This window comes from Rhamphochromis longiceps, linkage group LG16 (genome assembly GCF_057381845.1).
Source record: "Rhamphochromis longiceps isolate RC_006_pf linkage group LG16, R_longiceps_female_GT1.1, whole genome shotgun sequence".
Classification (NCBI taxonomy): domain Eukaryota; kingdom Metazoa; phylum Chordata; class Actinopteri; order Cichliformes; family Cichlidae; genus Rhamphochromis; species Rhamphochromis longiceps.
This window is the reverse complement of record NC_140572.1, coordinates 35,031,587-35,047,572: the sequence shown is the minus strand read 5'-3', so window position 1 is coordinate 35,047,572 and position 15,986 is coordinate 35,031,587. Positions and strand designations below refer to the sequence as shown.

Genomic DNA, 15,986 nt, shown 5'->3' with positions numbered 1-15,986 from the left:
AAAAAACCCCCACATCTGAAGCCTTTAGAAAACAACTTACACGGGTCTGATTTAGAAAAAACAAAACAAAAAAAAACATGCACAGACAGAAATGCAAAAACATCTGTCCAAAATAAGGTAATTCAGTTGACTAATATGCTATGTTTAACGTTAGCATATACATACACAGTCTAGACTGGGATTTGAATGATTACTCACCTGAGACCGAGGCAGCTATTTTGTTTATACAGTTGAATCCATGAATTAAAGATGAAACAGGAGAACCAAAAATGAGGAGTCATAAAGCAGCACTAAGTTGCATTGGCAGCCATCAGCAAATGCGCTTTATGGACATTATGAAACATTTTCTGCCAGTCATCGGATATATTTTATTGTATTTTTGGACTTCCAAGACTTGGATGTCATTGTACTTCATCTACATATAATAAGCCTTTTCTGATACTGCTTTGAATATGCTAACACTTAAGTGGATCATCAATTAATGTTAGTTAATGTCATTGCTAATGATGCATAAGATTAAGTGAACCATCACTTTAATGTCATTACCACTAAATGGTAAATAAATGGTAAATGGCCTGTATTTGTATAGCGCTTTTACTAGTCCCGCCTAGGGACCCCAAAGCGCTTTACACACCCAGTCATCCACCCATTCACACACACATTCACACACTGGTGGAGGCAGCTACAGTTGTAGCCACAGCTGCCCTGGGGCAGACTGACAGAAGTGAGGCTGCCATATCGCGCCATTGGCCCTTCTGGCCAACATCAGTAGGCGGTAGGTGAAGTGTGTTGCCCAAGGACACAACGACCGAGACTGTCCGAGCCGGGGCTTGAACCGGCAACCTTCCGGTTACAAGGCGAACTCCCACTTCGCCCCACTAGAAACACATACCAAAATTTATAATCAGTATTATATGTAATATATACATTATATATAGTACATAGACACATAATAAGAAAAAGGAATATTCAGTTGTGGTCAGAGGTTTACATATATTCATCCTGGGCATGAAGGTCAAGGTTATTTTGTGTTTTTCATGATTTTTTTTTAAACTGTTTTTCATCCGTTGTGGAATGATTGCACAGTATACAACTTTAATGACGTTTTAATTGAATGTAAGTTTGAAACAGGGTCAAAAATATTTACACTGGGTCAAATATATAACTACACCACTAACTAATATTTGGTTAAATATTAGTGGAAGTTGCACATCAGCTAGACACTTTTGGAAGCCATGAGCAAGTTTCTGACATAATGTTAAACTGAGGTAACGTTTACGGTGAAGGTAGTCCTCCTTTATTGTTTCATCCACTTTATGCAATGCACCACTACCAAAAGTAGAAAAACTGTTCCAGAGCATGATCCCATCATAGATTTGAAAGCCTCACCTTTACTCCTCCAAACATAAAACTTTTCTCCAGATGGTATTTGACTTACCCATATGGGTTCAATTGAGCTTAAATGTGTTGGTTTTTGAGCAGGGGATTGTTGCTTGGTCAGCTTGGAACATCCTTGATCTTGGAATCTGTAGGTCTTTAAGGACTGGCTTTAAAAGACCTTCACCTGTCAATCAAATCATTTTTATTCTGGCAAAAAGAAACTATGAGTTGTAGGCAGCAACTCATTAACAAGTTAAAAGGCATTGTAGAACCACTTATTAAAAGATTTAAGTGAGTGTAGGTATAAATTAAAGCTTGTACACAAACTTTTGACCCTGTGTGATCGAAGGAAAATCGACAATAAATTCAAGCTTGTGCACGCAATTCTTGTATTTTTAAAGTAATTAAAGATGTATGCGGTACAATCATTCCACTCCGGAAAAAAGAACACTTCAAAGAATTGATTAAAGCCCAAAGTGATTCATGCCCAAGATGAGTGTTTGTAAGTGACTGAAAGGCTTTTTGAAAGTGTTTGAAAGTGTACAAGCTGATTTGTTCTTTATTTGATTTTTTCCCCCTCTGATACTGAAGTCTGATTTTTCTTCTATGTTTTACCTTTCCAGGCCTACACAATTCAGGGACAGTACGCCATACCACACCCAGATGTAAGTTCTTAGTCTCTTTTTAAAAATTTAATTTTGAAACAAACCTGCGTTGTTTCGTATATAAAGAGCAGACATTTGATTAGATGCACACATCAGCTCTTATGAGATAAGCTATAAAGCCCTTCCACTTTCAGAACCACTGGCTGTCTATAGTTTAAGGTTTTATTGTGGCTGAACTACCAGAAAGATCTGGTCGATAACAAGCCAGTGGCTCCTGGTGTTAACGATCAAGGCAAAGACAGTAATGGCAGTTTTGATGTAGACAGCTCTTTAATTCCAGTGGACCATATAGTCTCCATTAATAATCTGCCTTCATCTGTCCTTGTCGTAAGAGCATCTCAAGAGCTACCTTGTGTCAGATCCACTAATTCAAAGTTGGGCAATGATTGATGCCAGTGGAGGTGGTGGTTGACGGTACAATCACTCAAGTACGGGCCTGACACCCTCTTCCTCCCTCATTAAAACTCCTCTTAAAAGGAGAGGAAGCCTTTAAAGTATCGGCCTTCCCTTATTCCTGATGGAAATGATATACAGCAGCGGATGGACATCCTGTGACCATACTGGCTGGGAGAGCAGGTGCTCTTGCAGTCATATGGGTTCTCTGAGTGTGAGTCAAAACTGCCATTTAGAAAGACGTGGTAATTAAGAGGGCAATAAAAATTATTTCCTGCAGTTAATGTTAATGTGCTCACCAGTGGGTCCACATTTTCAAAATCACTATGCTAAAATGATAAAGAAACAGGCAGAACAGAAAGGAAAATATCAAATTATCTAATAGAGTCCATCTCCACGACAGACAATCATCCTCTCTCTGTATCTCTTTTTCTCTTACTTTTTATCCTCCACCACCCCGTGCCATGGCCTCCTTTTCCTCACCGTTTCTTCACTCTAGTTTTGGTTGGCTTCATTTCTTGGTGTGACCTGTGTAACAGTAACCTCTTAGTTCTACTTTCCCTCCTAACCCTTCAGCAGTTGACCAAGCTCCACCAGTTGGCTATGCAGCAAACCCCCTTTACCCCTCTCGGACAGACCACCCCTGCTTTCCCTGGTACGTACCCACGAGGCCCGATAGATACTTCCTTCTCTTTGCATCCAGAGAAACATTTTTCTCTTTCCCTACCTTGCACCCTATCTCTATTTTGGCACAGCATGTCTTGGCCCCTGTAGTTTCTATCTTTCTTTGATTTGTCCATATATGGGTTTTTTTTTCTTGGATATGTCTGATATTTTGCCACTGAAAGGTAAAAAAATGCCTTCAGGCTTCACTTTAAAATGATGTATTCCAAACTGCATTATCTCTTGGAAACAGGGCAAATTGTTTATGCTGTTGACTTTCCATTAAGGAGGGAGACTCTAATGCCACAGGCCCGATTCTACAATAATAATTGTGCCTCTAGCTCTTTTATAGCTCTTGGTGTTTATATTAGCCTATGTGCATCGCAACCTCTGCATCTGTGCAGTTGATCAAATGAAGGTCTCGTGAGTACGTTTTTATCCAAAAGCCTTAGCTATAATGAATGCAGAAATGCAAACTTAGCATTTTGAGATCAAAAAAGGTCACCTATGAGATTTATGTGGATTCAAGGCTTTCGGGAGTAGTCCGGGTGGATAAGAAACATCTGTAGTTCACCTCTGTGGAATGCATATTTCAGTCTAGCAAGGTTGTAGGTTATTGGTTTAGCTTTTCCTTTCTTCCATATTTTATTTTATTTTTTCAAATTCTAACTTGTTGGGAAAATAAATAAACAGGACGGCAAAACTCTTGAAATTGAGTGTAACTTGTGAGACAAGTATGCTGGGCTGAGATAAAACAGAATATCAGGATATTTTATGAGGCCTGGTGACCCAAAGCACAGGGAGAGCATGCAGGCGCCACGCAAAAAGGCCATGTGCTGGTTTGTTGCAGTTTCAACACCAAAACACTAGTTGGTGGTGGAGTTTCTCTCTTTGACCTAGCGGCGAAAGAAGACGTGGACAGTACCGTGAATCAACAGTACTGAATGGGCTAATCACATTCATTGTGTTGAGTCAACGTTGCATTTCTTGTGAGATGCATGTCAAGTTACGGTGAAGGGTTTCACAAAGGTTTGGAGTTATGATTAATCACATTTAAGCCACCATGCTACTTTTATTCCATATATCCACATATCAAGTTCTGGATTTTTTGACAACTCAAATAACGTTGTCTCCCCTCATCGTCTAACCTCAAAAAGTGAAATAAACCTAATGGGTGAAACAGAGAGCAAAGGAGTCAAGCTAGTCAGACTGTAAATAACAAAACAATGATGTAAGAAACCAATTACACGGCTGATATACCGGAACAGCATTAGTAAATAAGCAGCTATAACCTGATTTCCATTATATGCTGTTTGACTTATAGGTGCATTCGATTCACACTTCTACTGATTCCTCGTGTGTTTTACGTAGGGTCATCTATCCCATGGTGGTTGTTAGATTTCATTTCATGGCAGCTGTATATCTTTTAATTTTGTTACCTGAGCAGCCACACAGCGTTCTCTCTCTTTTTCTTTTTTTTTAACCCTTACTGTGCCTGTCTGCATAGCTGTACATGGAATGAGTAACTGATTAAACAAAGTTCATGATCCCCCTTCTGAATGTGTTTCCTTTTCTCTCCAAGCAGGAAATTTAATTTACAGTGGAGCAAAAAAGTATTTAGTCAGCCACCGATTGTGCAAGTTCCCCCACTTAAAATGATGACATAGGTCAGTAATTTGCACCAGAGGTACACTTCAACTGTGAGAGACAGAATGTGAAAAAAAAATCCATGAATCCACATGGTAGGATTTGTAAAGAATTTATTCGTAAATCAGGGTGGAAAATAAGTATTTGGTCACCTCAAACATGGAAAATCTCTGGCTCTCACAGACCTGTAACGTCTTCTGTAAGACGCTTTTCTGTCCCCCACTCGTTACCTGTATGAATGGCACCTGTTTGAACTCATCATCTGTATAAAAGACACCTGTCCACAGCCTCAAACAGTCAGACTCCAAACTCCGCCATGGCCAAGACCAAAGAGCTTTCGAAGGACACCAGGAAAAGTATTGTAGACCTGCACCAGACTGGGAAGAGTGAATCTACAATAGGCAAGCAGCTTGGTGTGGAAAAATCAACTGTGGGAGCAATCATCAGAAAATGGAAGACATACAAGACCACTGATAATCTCTCACGATCTGGGGCTCCACGCAAGATCTCATCCCGTGGGGTCAAAATGATCATGAGAACGGTGAGCAAAGATCCCAGAACCACACGGGGGGACCTGGTGAATGACCTGCAGAGAGCTGGGACCAAAGTAACAAAGGTCACCATCAGTAACACACTACAACGGCAGGGAATCAAATCCCGCAGTGCCAGACGTGTTCCGCTGCTGAAGCCAGTGCATGTCCAGGCCCGTCTGAAGTTTGCCAGAGAGCACATGGATGATACAGCACAGGATTGGGAGAATGTCATGTGGTCAGATGAAACCAAAGTAGAACTTTTTGGTATAAACTCAACTCGTCGTGTTTGGAGGAAGAAGAATACTGAGTTGCATCCCAAGAACACCATACCTACTGTGAAGCATGGGGGTGGAAACATCATGCTATGGGGCTGTTTTTCTGCCAAGGGGACAGGACGACTGATCCATGTTAAGGACAGAATGAATGGGGCCATGTATCGTGAGATTTTGAGCCAAAACCTCCTTCCATCAGTGAGAACTTTGGAGATGAAACGAGGCTGGGTCTTCCAACATGACAATGATCCAAAACACACCGCCCGGGCAACAAAGGAGTGGCTCCGTAAGAAGCATTTGAAAGTCCTGGAGTGGCCTAGCCAGTCTCCAGACCTCAACCCCATAGAAAATCTGTGGCAGGAGTTGAAAGTCCGTGTTGCTCGGCGACAGCCCCAAAGCATCACTGCTCTCGAGAAGATCTGCATGGAGGAATGGACCAAAATACCAGCTACTGTGTGTGCAAACCTGGTAAAGACCTATAGTAAACGTTTGACCTCTGTTATTGCCAACAAAGGTTATGTTACAAAGTATTGAGTTGTATTTTTGTTATTGACCAAATACTTATTTTCCACCCTGATTTACGAATAAATTCTTTACAAATCCTACCATGTGGATTCATGGATTTTTTTTTCACATTCTGTCTCTCACAGTTGAAGTGTACCTCTGGTGCAAATTACTGACCTCTGTCATCATTTTAAGTGGGGGAACTTGCACAATCGGTGGCTGACTAAATACTTTTTTGCCCCACTGTAAGATTTTGCTGTGTAATTTGGGAAATATGTTTTTAATTTCTTTCACTTAATAAATATAAATTAAATAATCAACAGCAGCTAAAAAAAAATTCTAGTGGCTGCACTTTACTAGGCATTACTCGTAGTGCCTTGATTAATATAAAGCCAGAAAAAACAGGGTAGTTTATTTTAACTCAGCTGACCTGCTGCTAGGTGGATGTGCTACCTTTGATAAAAAAAAAGAAAAAGTTCCTTTTAGAGATGAACTCTGCTAAAGTATTGAAATTGCAATGTCTTTTCTTATAATGTCCGCGGTGCAGGTTTGGATGCCAGTCCACCAGCCAGCACCCATGAACTCACCATTCCTAATGATGTAAGTAATGCTGGAAAGGTTTCACGAGACATCAATTTCAAGAATACAGTCATGTATTGCTGTTTCCGCCAGATGAAATTTCAAAAATCTCCAATTTGGTCTCATCTGTTCTAATGAAACTGTTCCAAAAGTCTTGTGGTTTGTTCAGATGTAACTTTTCAAACCTATGGAAACTTTTTTTAAATAATAATATATATGTTTAAATATATTATGTAGGGGATTTTTTATAAGCCGGAGAGATAAATTGATCTAACTATTTTATGTAAATTTAATAGAAAGGATTACTGTCTATTTGTAAATATATAGAAATAATGATTGCACTGAGATGCCATCTTTTTAAAAATGTAAGTGTTATAAAGAAGAAATGATTGTCATTACCAGACGTGAAGCCTTGTTCAGATTCAAAGACTTTTGCTTTTTCCCCACAGTTAATAGGGTGCATTATTGGACGCCAGGGCACCAAAATAAATGAGATTCGACAGATGTCTGGGGCGCAGATCAAAATTGCAAATGCCATGGAGGGCTCATCAGAGCGTCAGATTACCATCACAGGGACCCCCGCTAACATCAGCCTGGCCCAGTATCTCATCAATGCCAGGTAACCTTTCAACTCTGCTGGGCTCAAGCACAACATTAAAGATAAAAGTAACATCTGAATGAGCATGCTCATAGTGAAGATCCAAGAAAGCTTCTCTCTCTGATTGGGCTTTTTGGAATAAAAGGAGGTCGCTGACAAGTTTACTTTTGACACTGAGACTTTGATGAGACTCTAGAAAATGCAGAGAAAAAAATCTGTCAGATTTACACAAGCAACAGATAAGCCCATGAATAATGTGAGCCATGCTGGGTCCCCCCCCCCCCCCTATTTCCCTTTGTTTGTTCCTTTTGACTTTTGTTCTTTACATCCAACCAAGTGTAGACATTAAAATGCAGTAAGTTTCTGGGAGAACACTCTTTGCAAGTAAGTGTCTCATGGGAGCAAGGCCAACTACTGGAACGAGTAAGCTGTGCCTTTGAACAGAATCTGCAGATTAGTAAATTGGATGATCAATAAATGAATCATCAAATGTTCAATGCTTACTTCAGTTCACAAAGTTGGCCGACACAAGAAGGTATACAATCTCTGCGAGCTTAATTTAGAGATATAACTGCTGTAAGACTGTTTTTGCACATAAGCTGTCAGTGTAATTAAATAAAAAGAAAATGACTCCAAGACAGTTACATCTAAATCCCATGCAGGACTAAAGAGCAGTGGCTGTGTAGTAAGATAGTATACATACCAGTAGATAGTGTGAAACAGTTTTTAAGTTTTCTTGGCATGCTCCACTACCCCTGTTTCTCCTCTATCCAGCGAAACCTAATTCATTATCACCAGTGAAAATAAATGTAAAATCCGCAGCTCTGAGAAAACAGAACAGCACTGATGTCCACAGGCTACCTGCACCTCAAAGTCATATGTTATCAGCATTAGTGCAGGGGAACCCACATGCTCAACACAAAGCGATTTTTTGTTTTTGACTTCTAAAGGGGATTTTAGAGAACAGCCCACAAAGAAACTAATGGCTACTGCTTTCCCGCAATTCCAATGGCAGGTTCAGGGACGTGGCCGCCATGTGGAATGACCCTTCATCCATGACAACATCCTGAAGTCGCCACAAATCTGGTTCTGTTTTCAGAAGCTAACATCAAAACCACAACTTCACGATAAACCTCTATGTGTTATCCTGTGGGACTTTTGCTTTGCTAGTTGTGCATATAACTTCAGCTCTAGCCTGTAAGAGGCCTGTATTGACACCGGGGTCTGTTTAACAATCGATGTAGCCAGTGTATAGATTAAAAAAATAGTTTTTACTTTGGAAAATATGCTTATTCACTGTTTTTTGCAGAAATGTTGACAAGAAAATTAATTACAATTTCTGTGTCTTAAATGGGAAGCAGCTGTTACGTAAAGGAAACAAATCCACCCAGAAACACATCTAAAAGCGAGTGACTCATTAGCTAATCAAGGCTATTAATGGCAAGCTGTTGTCGTGGATTTTTCCCTAGACTTTACAGGTAAAACCCAGAAACACAGATACTAGTGATAATTAGTGCTAAGCAACAAACAAAGATTTCTTTTGTTGAATTTCAAAAACTAATATTTGGAGTCAACTTTTTTCGATGGTCTATTAGTGCAATCAAACATGTCTAAACACACATGAGGTATCTGCATTAAAAATCCTTCAAAAGGAACCAAAAACCAACATGGATGAGAAGTCCATTTCGGCGACTTGAACCACCACTTGTACCACCTCCATCCATCTTATCAGATCAGTCAGTTCCATCGGCATTTGGACCTCGCCTTGCTTAAATATTGTCACAGTTTTTTATCCTAAATTACACTGACAATGTTGTGAAATAAATATATATTAATGAGAGAATACTTTTACTTTCTCTCTCTTCTCTTTTTTAATTTCTTTAACCTTTTCACGCATGAATTATGACAACCTTAATCAGGATTTTTTTCTCAAGTATTTTTATTCATCTTTAGGCATGAAAAAAGATTTTTAAATTTCTTTTTTTTGATATTAGATGAGATGAGATGAAACTTTAATAATCCCTCGGGTGGGTTCTTCTGGGAAATTCAGTTTCCAGTAGCACAGCACCGACAGAAGTTGCATGTTACAGATACAATAAAGGGGAATGAGAGTAAGGATAAAAGCATAAATATACCATATATACATATATACACATATATAAATACAGAATATATAATATGGAATACCAGTGGTAACAATAACATGTACTTTTCAAAGATTTTTCTTACATGTCCACTTAGGTGGACAACATCACCTTTGGTGTGGGTGGCAGGGTATGGAGTCACACATCAGTGTCCAATGTAGTGGTTTATGTGCAAGTATACCATCAACACTGACACAAATACAAGAAAACAGCCCTTTCACGCATAGTGGTCACTACAGTGGACAGTTATTTAAAGGCTGAGACTGGATACTTTATTCTTTAAAAATTTGGAGTTGAGCACTGTTACTTTGTACCTTGGTCAGAACAGTCGTGCCACTACACTGCATGAATTATGGCCAAATGCAGTTTAAATTGAGTATATAACCCTCCTATACAGGGGTTCAGGAGGGAGAAAATTGTTTTGTGTCAAGCTGTAAACATGTTTACATGCTCTAGATTTGAGCATTTCAACATCTGAGTCTATGGAAACTGAGTTTTGGAGTTAGAAATCCAGCTTTTAGAGCGAGCCTGAGGTTGTTTTTTTCATCATTTTTTGTCACTTCAAAGTTGACTTCATATTGAAACTCTGGAGGTCGACGCTTGGTATCAAGCTTAAAGCAACATTTGATTCAGATGGATACTTTGGTCTCTGGTGATTGGTTACAGGGAAATCAAATCCCCACTTCTCTTCAGACCAAAGATGAAAAAAAGAGTAATGCACAGTTTGATAATTACAAAGAAGGCAAGGCAAGGCAAGGCAAGTTTATTTGTATAGCACAATTCAACAACAAGGTGATTCAAAGTGCTTTACAGAGACATTAGAAACAAGAACAAATAAAAAGCATGATTTAAAATTGATTAAAACAAGCAAATAAACTAACTAACTAATTAACAAACAAACAAACAAACAAAACAGTATATAAAATCAAAACAGATAAAATCAGAACAGTAGATAAAATCAGTAGTTAAATGTAAGTTTTGAAATTTAAGCTTAAAGTGTGGATTTGGTGCTTTATTCAAATGCAGCTGAGAACAGGTGAGTCTTCAACCTGGATTTAAATAAACTGAGTGTTTCAGCTGATCTGAGGCTTTCTGGGAGTTTGTTCCAGATATAAGGAGCATAAAAGCTGAATGCAGCTTCTCCGTGTCTGGTTCTGACTCTGGGAACTGATAAAAGACCGGATCCAGATGACCTGAGGGAAGCTTTACTTTACATGTCTAAATAGGTAGATTATGTTAGCTTCCAGCAGAGCCAGGTAACTTGTGTTCACCTGTCCTCCCTTCCTCCAGCTTCACATTTAAAGAACCCACATCAGAATACCATTGATCTTCTCCTTTTACTTCCTGCAATGCAGCGAATAAGCATATTGTCCCCAAAAAACAAGCAAACAGCTTCTTCAACTATTTATTTAGCATGCCTCATTTCAAGAATATCGTGTTTCTTTTTGGTATCGTTATATAAATTTGCCTATAAAGTCCTCTTGTGTCATTGTCTACAAGGAGTAAAAATAATATTTAAAAAAAAAAAAGGGAAAATAAAAAAATAAAGTAAAAAAAAAGGCAGGAAACGTGAGTGCTACTGAGCAATGCTGTTAGTAAGAAGAGTGATGTGATGCCTCTGTAATGCAACTCACTATTTCATAACACCGTTTTTCTTTTAATGTTTTTATGTTTTTTTGTGTGTTTTTGTTTTTTTAGTCCACTGCATGGCTTCATGAGAGGCTTTAGTACTGCATGGTTATGTATCCACATCTGTTTTATGTGAATGGGTGCAATGAGAATATGGTGTCAAGTCTCTGTGAAGAAAATGCACCAAGCAAGAAAATTCAAGCACAAAGGCAACCATTGCAGCATAACTTTCACTGCCAAGCGAAAGTTCTTCTTTCACAGTTGTTTTATTTTCTGTCTACCCCCGCCCCCCCTCCCCCCTCCTCCCCCTTCTTCCCTGTACTGTTTTAGGCTGACGTCTGAAGTCACTGGAATGGGCACACTCTAGTTTCAACCCATCTTTCCTCAGTGCATCACATGACCCTTGAGCGAATGAATGGCATTGTACCTAATTTATTGGTTTCTCTGTGTTTGGTATTTTTTAAGTGACTTTAACTTTGATTATTTATAGTATATAGTGTAAACATGTGTATCTGCACTGTTGCTAGGACTCCTCACACCTCGTTTTACGTTTTTGAAAGGTTTTACTCCACTCTAGCATCTTCCATGCCATCTCATGCACTACATCACTGTGTTGTATTTCGCGTTTTATAAGACATCACCATACTCGTTCTTTTGTAATGCAGGCACCTGAAAGTAAACACAAAGTAAACCTAAGTATTGGTTTAACAATTTACAATGAGGTTGTCCCTCCTCCAGCCCCACATCCTTTTACACTGACCCATTTTTTAGACTGCTAGCTGGGACAATACATTAATCAACACAAAAGTTCAGCAGCTATATCATTTACTTTATTCCAAATCATTTCACACTGATTTCATGATTGATGAAATTAGTGCTCTACTTTGTCCCTGTAGACATTTGCCTGTTCGTCCTAGCATTGTATGTACACTATAGAATGATCTGCATGACGCACAAACCAGACTACATTTCACATTCATTTTCAAATCAAACAGGTGGAACCAAACGGAAATGGAAGAGTGAAAGGGATGGGTGTATCACTCTGACTCCAGTCTGAAATGACCGAGGGTGTGAGCCAGAACAAAAAAAAAAAAAAAAAAAAAAAAGGAAACCGTGCTAATGCATAAATATTAGCCTTTCTGAGTTTCTCGTGAGACCTGACAGAAAGCTGGGATAGAAAAATGAAAATATATCAAGAAAATGACTGGAGCAACAAGTGAAATTCAAATGCATGCGATGAATAAAGCCCTTTTTATTCACCTATACTCCACCACCATATTTACATTATTCATGTCGTCATGTCATAGCTACTGTGTACAAGCAGCATGGGCCATATGGAGCGATTTCAGAATTCTCTAGTGTATATTTGCGCTCACATGTAGCTCATGTAAAGATTTCATTGTAAATCACAAGAGCTGAAAAGCTCATGGGTAGTGTCCTTGAAGACACTTGTTACAAAGTGGTAGGAAGCAAGCCATTTTAGAAACAGAAAGTGTAGAGTATTACTGGTAAGCATGCATGAAACGTTGGGATATTGAAAACACTGAAAGCATATTTTTAAATTTAAGTATTTACACATGATTCAGTTGATAGCCGTGCTTACATACACGTATGTATAACTCTCTGCAGCTGCCATCTAATACAGAGAGTACTGTGGGTGACTGTACTGATTTTATGGTATGTGTTCACAGGGGCGTTTCTGGAAGTAAGCAGCTGCACTCAGAACTTGCCACTAGGTAGTGTCAGTGTCCATATGAACATCTGACAATCTCCTACTGGATTTTAATTATGACCCATATGCCAGCTTGCTTAATTTGACCAACATTATAGAAACAGTGGGACCCAAGAAATAAGCCAAGTATATCATATATTTAGTTTCGCACCAGTTCTTTCTGTTGAAAGGTAAACACAGGATAGTAGAAAATAGCCACAACAATCTGAAAAATTGCTATAAGCAAGCACTTAGCGCTGGTGGGGAGGAAAAACTCCCTTTTTGAAAGGAGGAAACCTCAGATCCAAACTTATGGAGGGGCAGTCATCAGCAATTATTATTTGACAATGATTATGAATTCTGGCATGAGTTTCCAGGGCTGATGAGTCATGCCACTGTGGCGTTATATGTATAAGTGCATCCCTACACATTGGGTCCAAATTACTCCAACAAAATGTCTACAGTGTTTCCATTACTCCCACCTACAATATCTTTTGACTGGTATGACACATCACAGCACATCAGGCTAAAATATTTTTCAGAATAGAAATACTTTCAGCTGCATACATGATCCCTGGTGGTAATAAAGATATGCTTAATTGTTGTTAGGATGATGAAGAGGACCTGGCCCAAAAGGTTTGAGAATCCAAGGTCTGGTAGCATCAACGGGAATATTGATGCTACCAGAAATGAAAGATCCTGTGAACATGTACCATTATCTCTAAATGGACACACAACTTTTGGCCCTGTTGCTCAATCTGAAGCTGAATGTACTTCAAATATGTGTTTTTAACTAATATTTACATGTCACACTGGGCTATAGTAATTACACGGGTATATTTTCAATCAGGTGCATCAAAGCTAAATGATGTAAACAATTATTTAGCAAACGTTTTTGAACGTTACAAGGTTAAGAAGGTCACCCTCAAATGAAGTCGGTTTCAGATGATGTATTAAATAATTACCATATTATTACACTAGATACATACAATATTACATGCTGAAATTATTTTTCATTATGGTAAATAAAAAATGTAAGCCTAAATGTTCCTGTATTTTCTGCAAGAAAAAAATTTATTTAGCAAGTGCAGCGCTTGTTTCAGCTTGTGTAGGCTATAAGATCAAAACTAGGGGATACCTTCATGTGTCATGTGACTGAAGATTGTTTTGGGGGGATATTTTTACCTTTTTTGATAGCTGAGGTAGATATAGGCAAGAAATGCTGAAAAAGATAGGACGTGCAACTATTACATTTTTTTCTCAATCCCACTCTTTCAAAAATTCTGACTATATTACAATAATTACACAATTTACTTACAAAGTGTTCATACATGTATGCATAAATCTTATATGAACTATTGGTCGGGCCATTACAAATTTGGCCCAGGTCCTGAGTATTTGGATAGAATGGATTATATATGGGTTATTACTTTTGAGTATAGAGTCAGTGATATTGTTTTGTTACATTTCACATCTTTACACACTTACATTGTGAATGTATCTCTCTACATTGTACATTATCACTCATCTGGCTGCATTCAGATGAACAAATGGAGCACTCACTGATTGAAGGCTGATGCGTTTTAAACATTGTGTTCATGTAAAACTGTTCTAACTGTAATTACTTGAGCAGAGTGGGTAAAAATTGTTCACATTACTATGAGATTTTGATATCAGGTATATAGCTGCCTGTTGTCAAAAAAGACTTGCAGAAATATTTTGCACTAGCACTAAAAAGACCAATGCAGCAGATGTTACAGACCACACAATGTCTAAAATATTACATGGCAACCATCTGCCTCAAATGTTCAACAAAACAAAAGAAGCTAATGTGAACAGTTTATGTGGCACACGGAGGCTAACCACCTATTCCACTTCTCTATAATCTAGCCATTAATGTGTTTATTTTTTCATGTTGCACAATAATGGTTGTGCTTGTAGGTTCAGGGTATCTGCTGGTTGTGTGCACAGAGGTCAACCAAGATGCAGCCCCTTACAACTTTGCAAACAACTCAGTTGCCTTTTTGATTGCCATACTTTTCTCATTTATGCTCATGGCATCATTCATGTTCTCTTCACCCTAAAATGCTCTGTATGTCGTCCACCTATTGTTTTGTTGCTTTTGTTGATAAACCGAGTCAACACCTTTTTTTCTGTGCTAGAGCAGCAAAAAGTTAAAGGTTAGCACTGAGGTAATATATGATGTACATAGTTTGGTGCTGTTTGAGGAAATGTGTCAGATCATGTTTAAAGTTGATCATTTGCACCATGAAGGTCAGTATTGGATCTATTATTTGTTGGGGTTGATTCTGAAATGTTTTGTAAAAAGATGATAATAAAGTTTGTGTTTTTTTCCCTTGACGTCCGTCTAATTTGTATTTCAGAAAGTCCATTTCAGTCAAACATCCATCACTCACATAGATATGGATACACACAGGCAGAGCTCCATTGCAGTTAAATGTTTTCACACATCAGTAATAACATGAGTGATCATTAACCCGGCCAGTAAAATTAGTCAGAAAAAAACAGACTGATCTCATACAGTTCAATGGTTGGCCCTCTGAACTCAAAGCTCTTAAAATAACTTGAGCGATTTCAGAACGATTAAATAAGCAGCCTCGAGAGACTGAGGTGAAGGTTGTTAAATGAAGTCATGTGTATGGAGGCAAAGCATCTAAGACAGGAAGATGACTGTGTATGGGAAGCTAATGCAAAAGCATCAGTGCAAGTAAAATATGATGCAACCTTTTTCCTGCCCTGAAAAAAAAATATTGGCATCGGTAGTAAGTATAATACCACAGGGCATGGATATCTAACATACCCAGCAAACAAAGCCCACTGGGTGGTTTTGCAAAATGAAAATCTGCATACAAGGAGGGCATAGATTTTGCACTGGACAATGAAAGAATGGATCACATCCCAACTGTTAATTATACCTGAGCCAAAGGTCGAGATAAATGTCAGTTTGACAGCTTTTTCACTGACAAACATGTTAGCTATGGACTTTCATACTACACCAAAGAAACCATTAAACCATTTTGAAACAGAAATTTTGCCTTGAGCTGATGATTTTGTTGTAAATGGCACTACATGAATAGAACTGAAATAAACAGGAGATCAACACGGGCGTGGATGAAAAGGGCATTTTGGTTATCATTAAAGTTTTTCCATTCAAGCTACACTTATGTAATACAGTGATTTGAGATCCATTCAGAATCCAGCCTCCTCTCTTTTTAGGACATAACATGGGCAGAATACCTGTAATTAT

At 38.5% G+C, this 15,986-nt stretch overlaps 1 protein-coding gene across 5 annotated transcripts in view; it reads left to right on the top strand.

Moving 5' to 3' along the window:
* The window catches only part of pcbp3 (poly(rC) binding protein 3), a 101,504-nt gene extending 86,438 nt beyond the window's left edge, over nucleotides 1–15,066 (top strand). For 2 of the 5 annotated variants that reach the window (XM_085384545.1, XM_085384546.1), the window contains exons 13-17: nucleotides 2,004–2,045; nucleotides 3,015–3,093; nucleotides 6,605–6,657; nucleotides 7,086–7,255; nucleotides 8,250–15,066. In XM_085384545.1, the coding sequence (XP_085240671.1) occupies nucleotides 2,004–2,045; nucleotides 3,015–3,093; nucleotides 6,605–6,657; nucleotides 7,086–7,255; nucleotides 8,250–8,304 (399 nt within the window). In that variant the 3' untranslated portion in view covers nucleotides 8,305–15,066. The remainder of the gene's footprint in view (nucleotides 1–2,003; nucleotides 2,046–3,014; nucleotides 3,094–6,604; nucleotides 6,658–7,085; nucleotides 7,256–8,249) is intronic. The other 3 variants (XM_085384550.1, XM_085384547.1, XM_085384549.1) reach the window with 3 other exon arrangements.
* The last annotated feature ends 920 nt before the right edge of the window (nucleotides 15,067–15,986 follow it).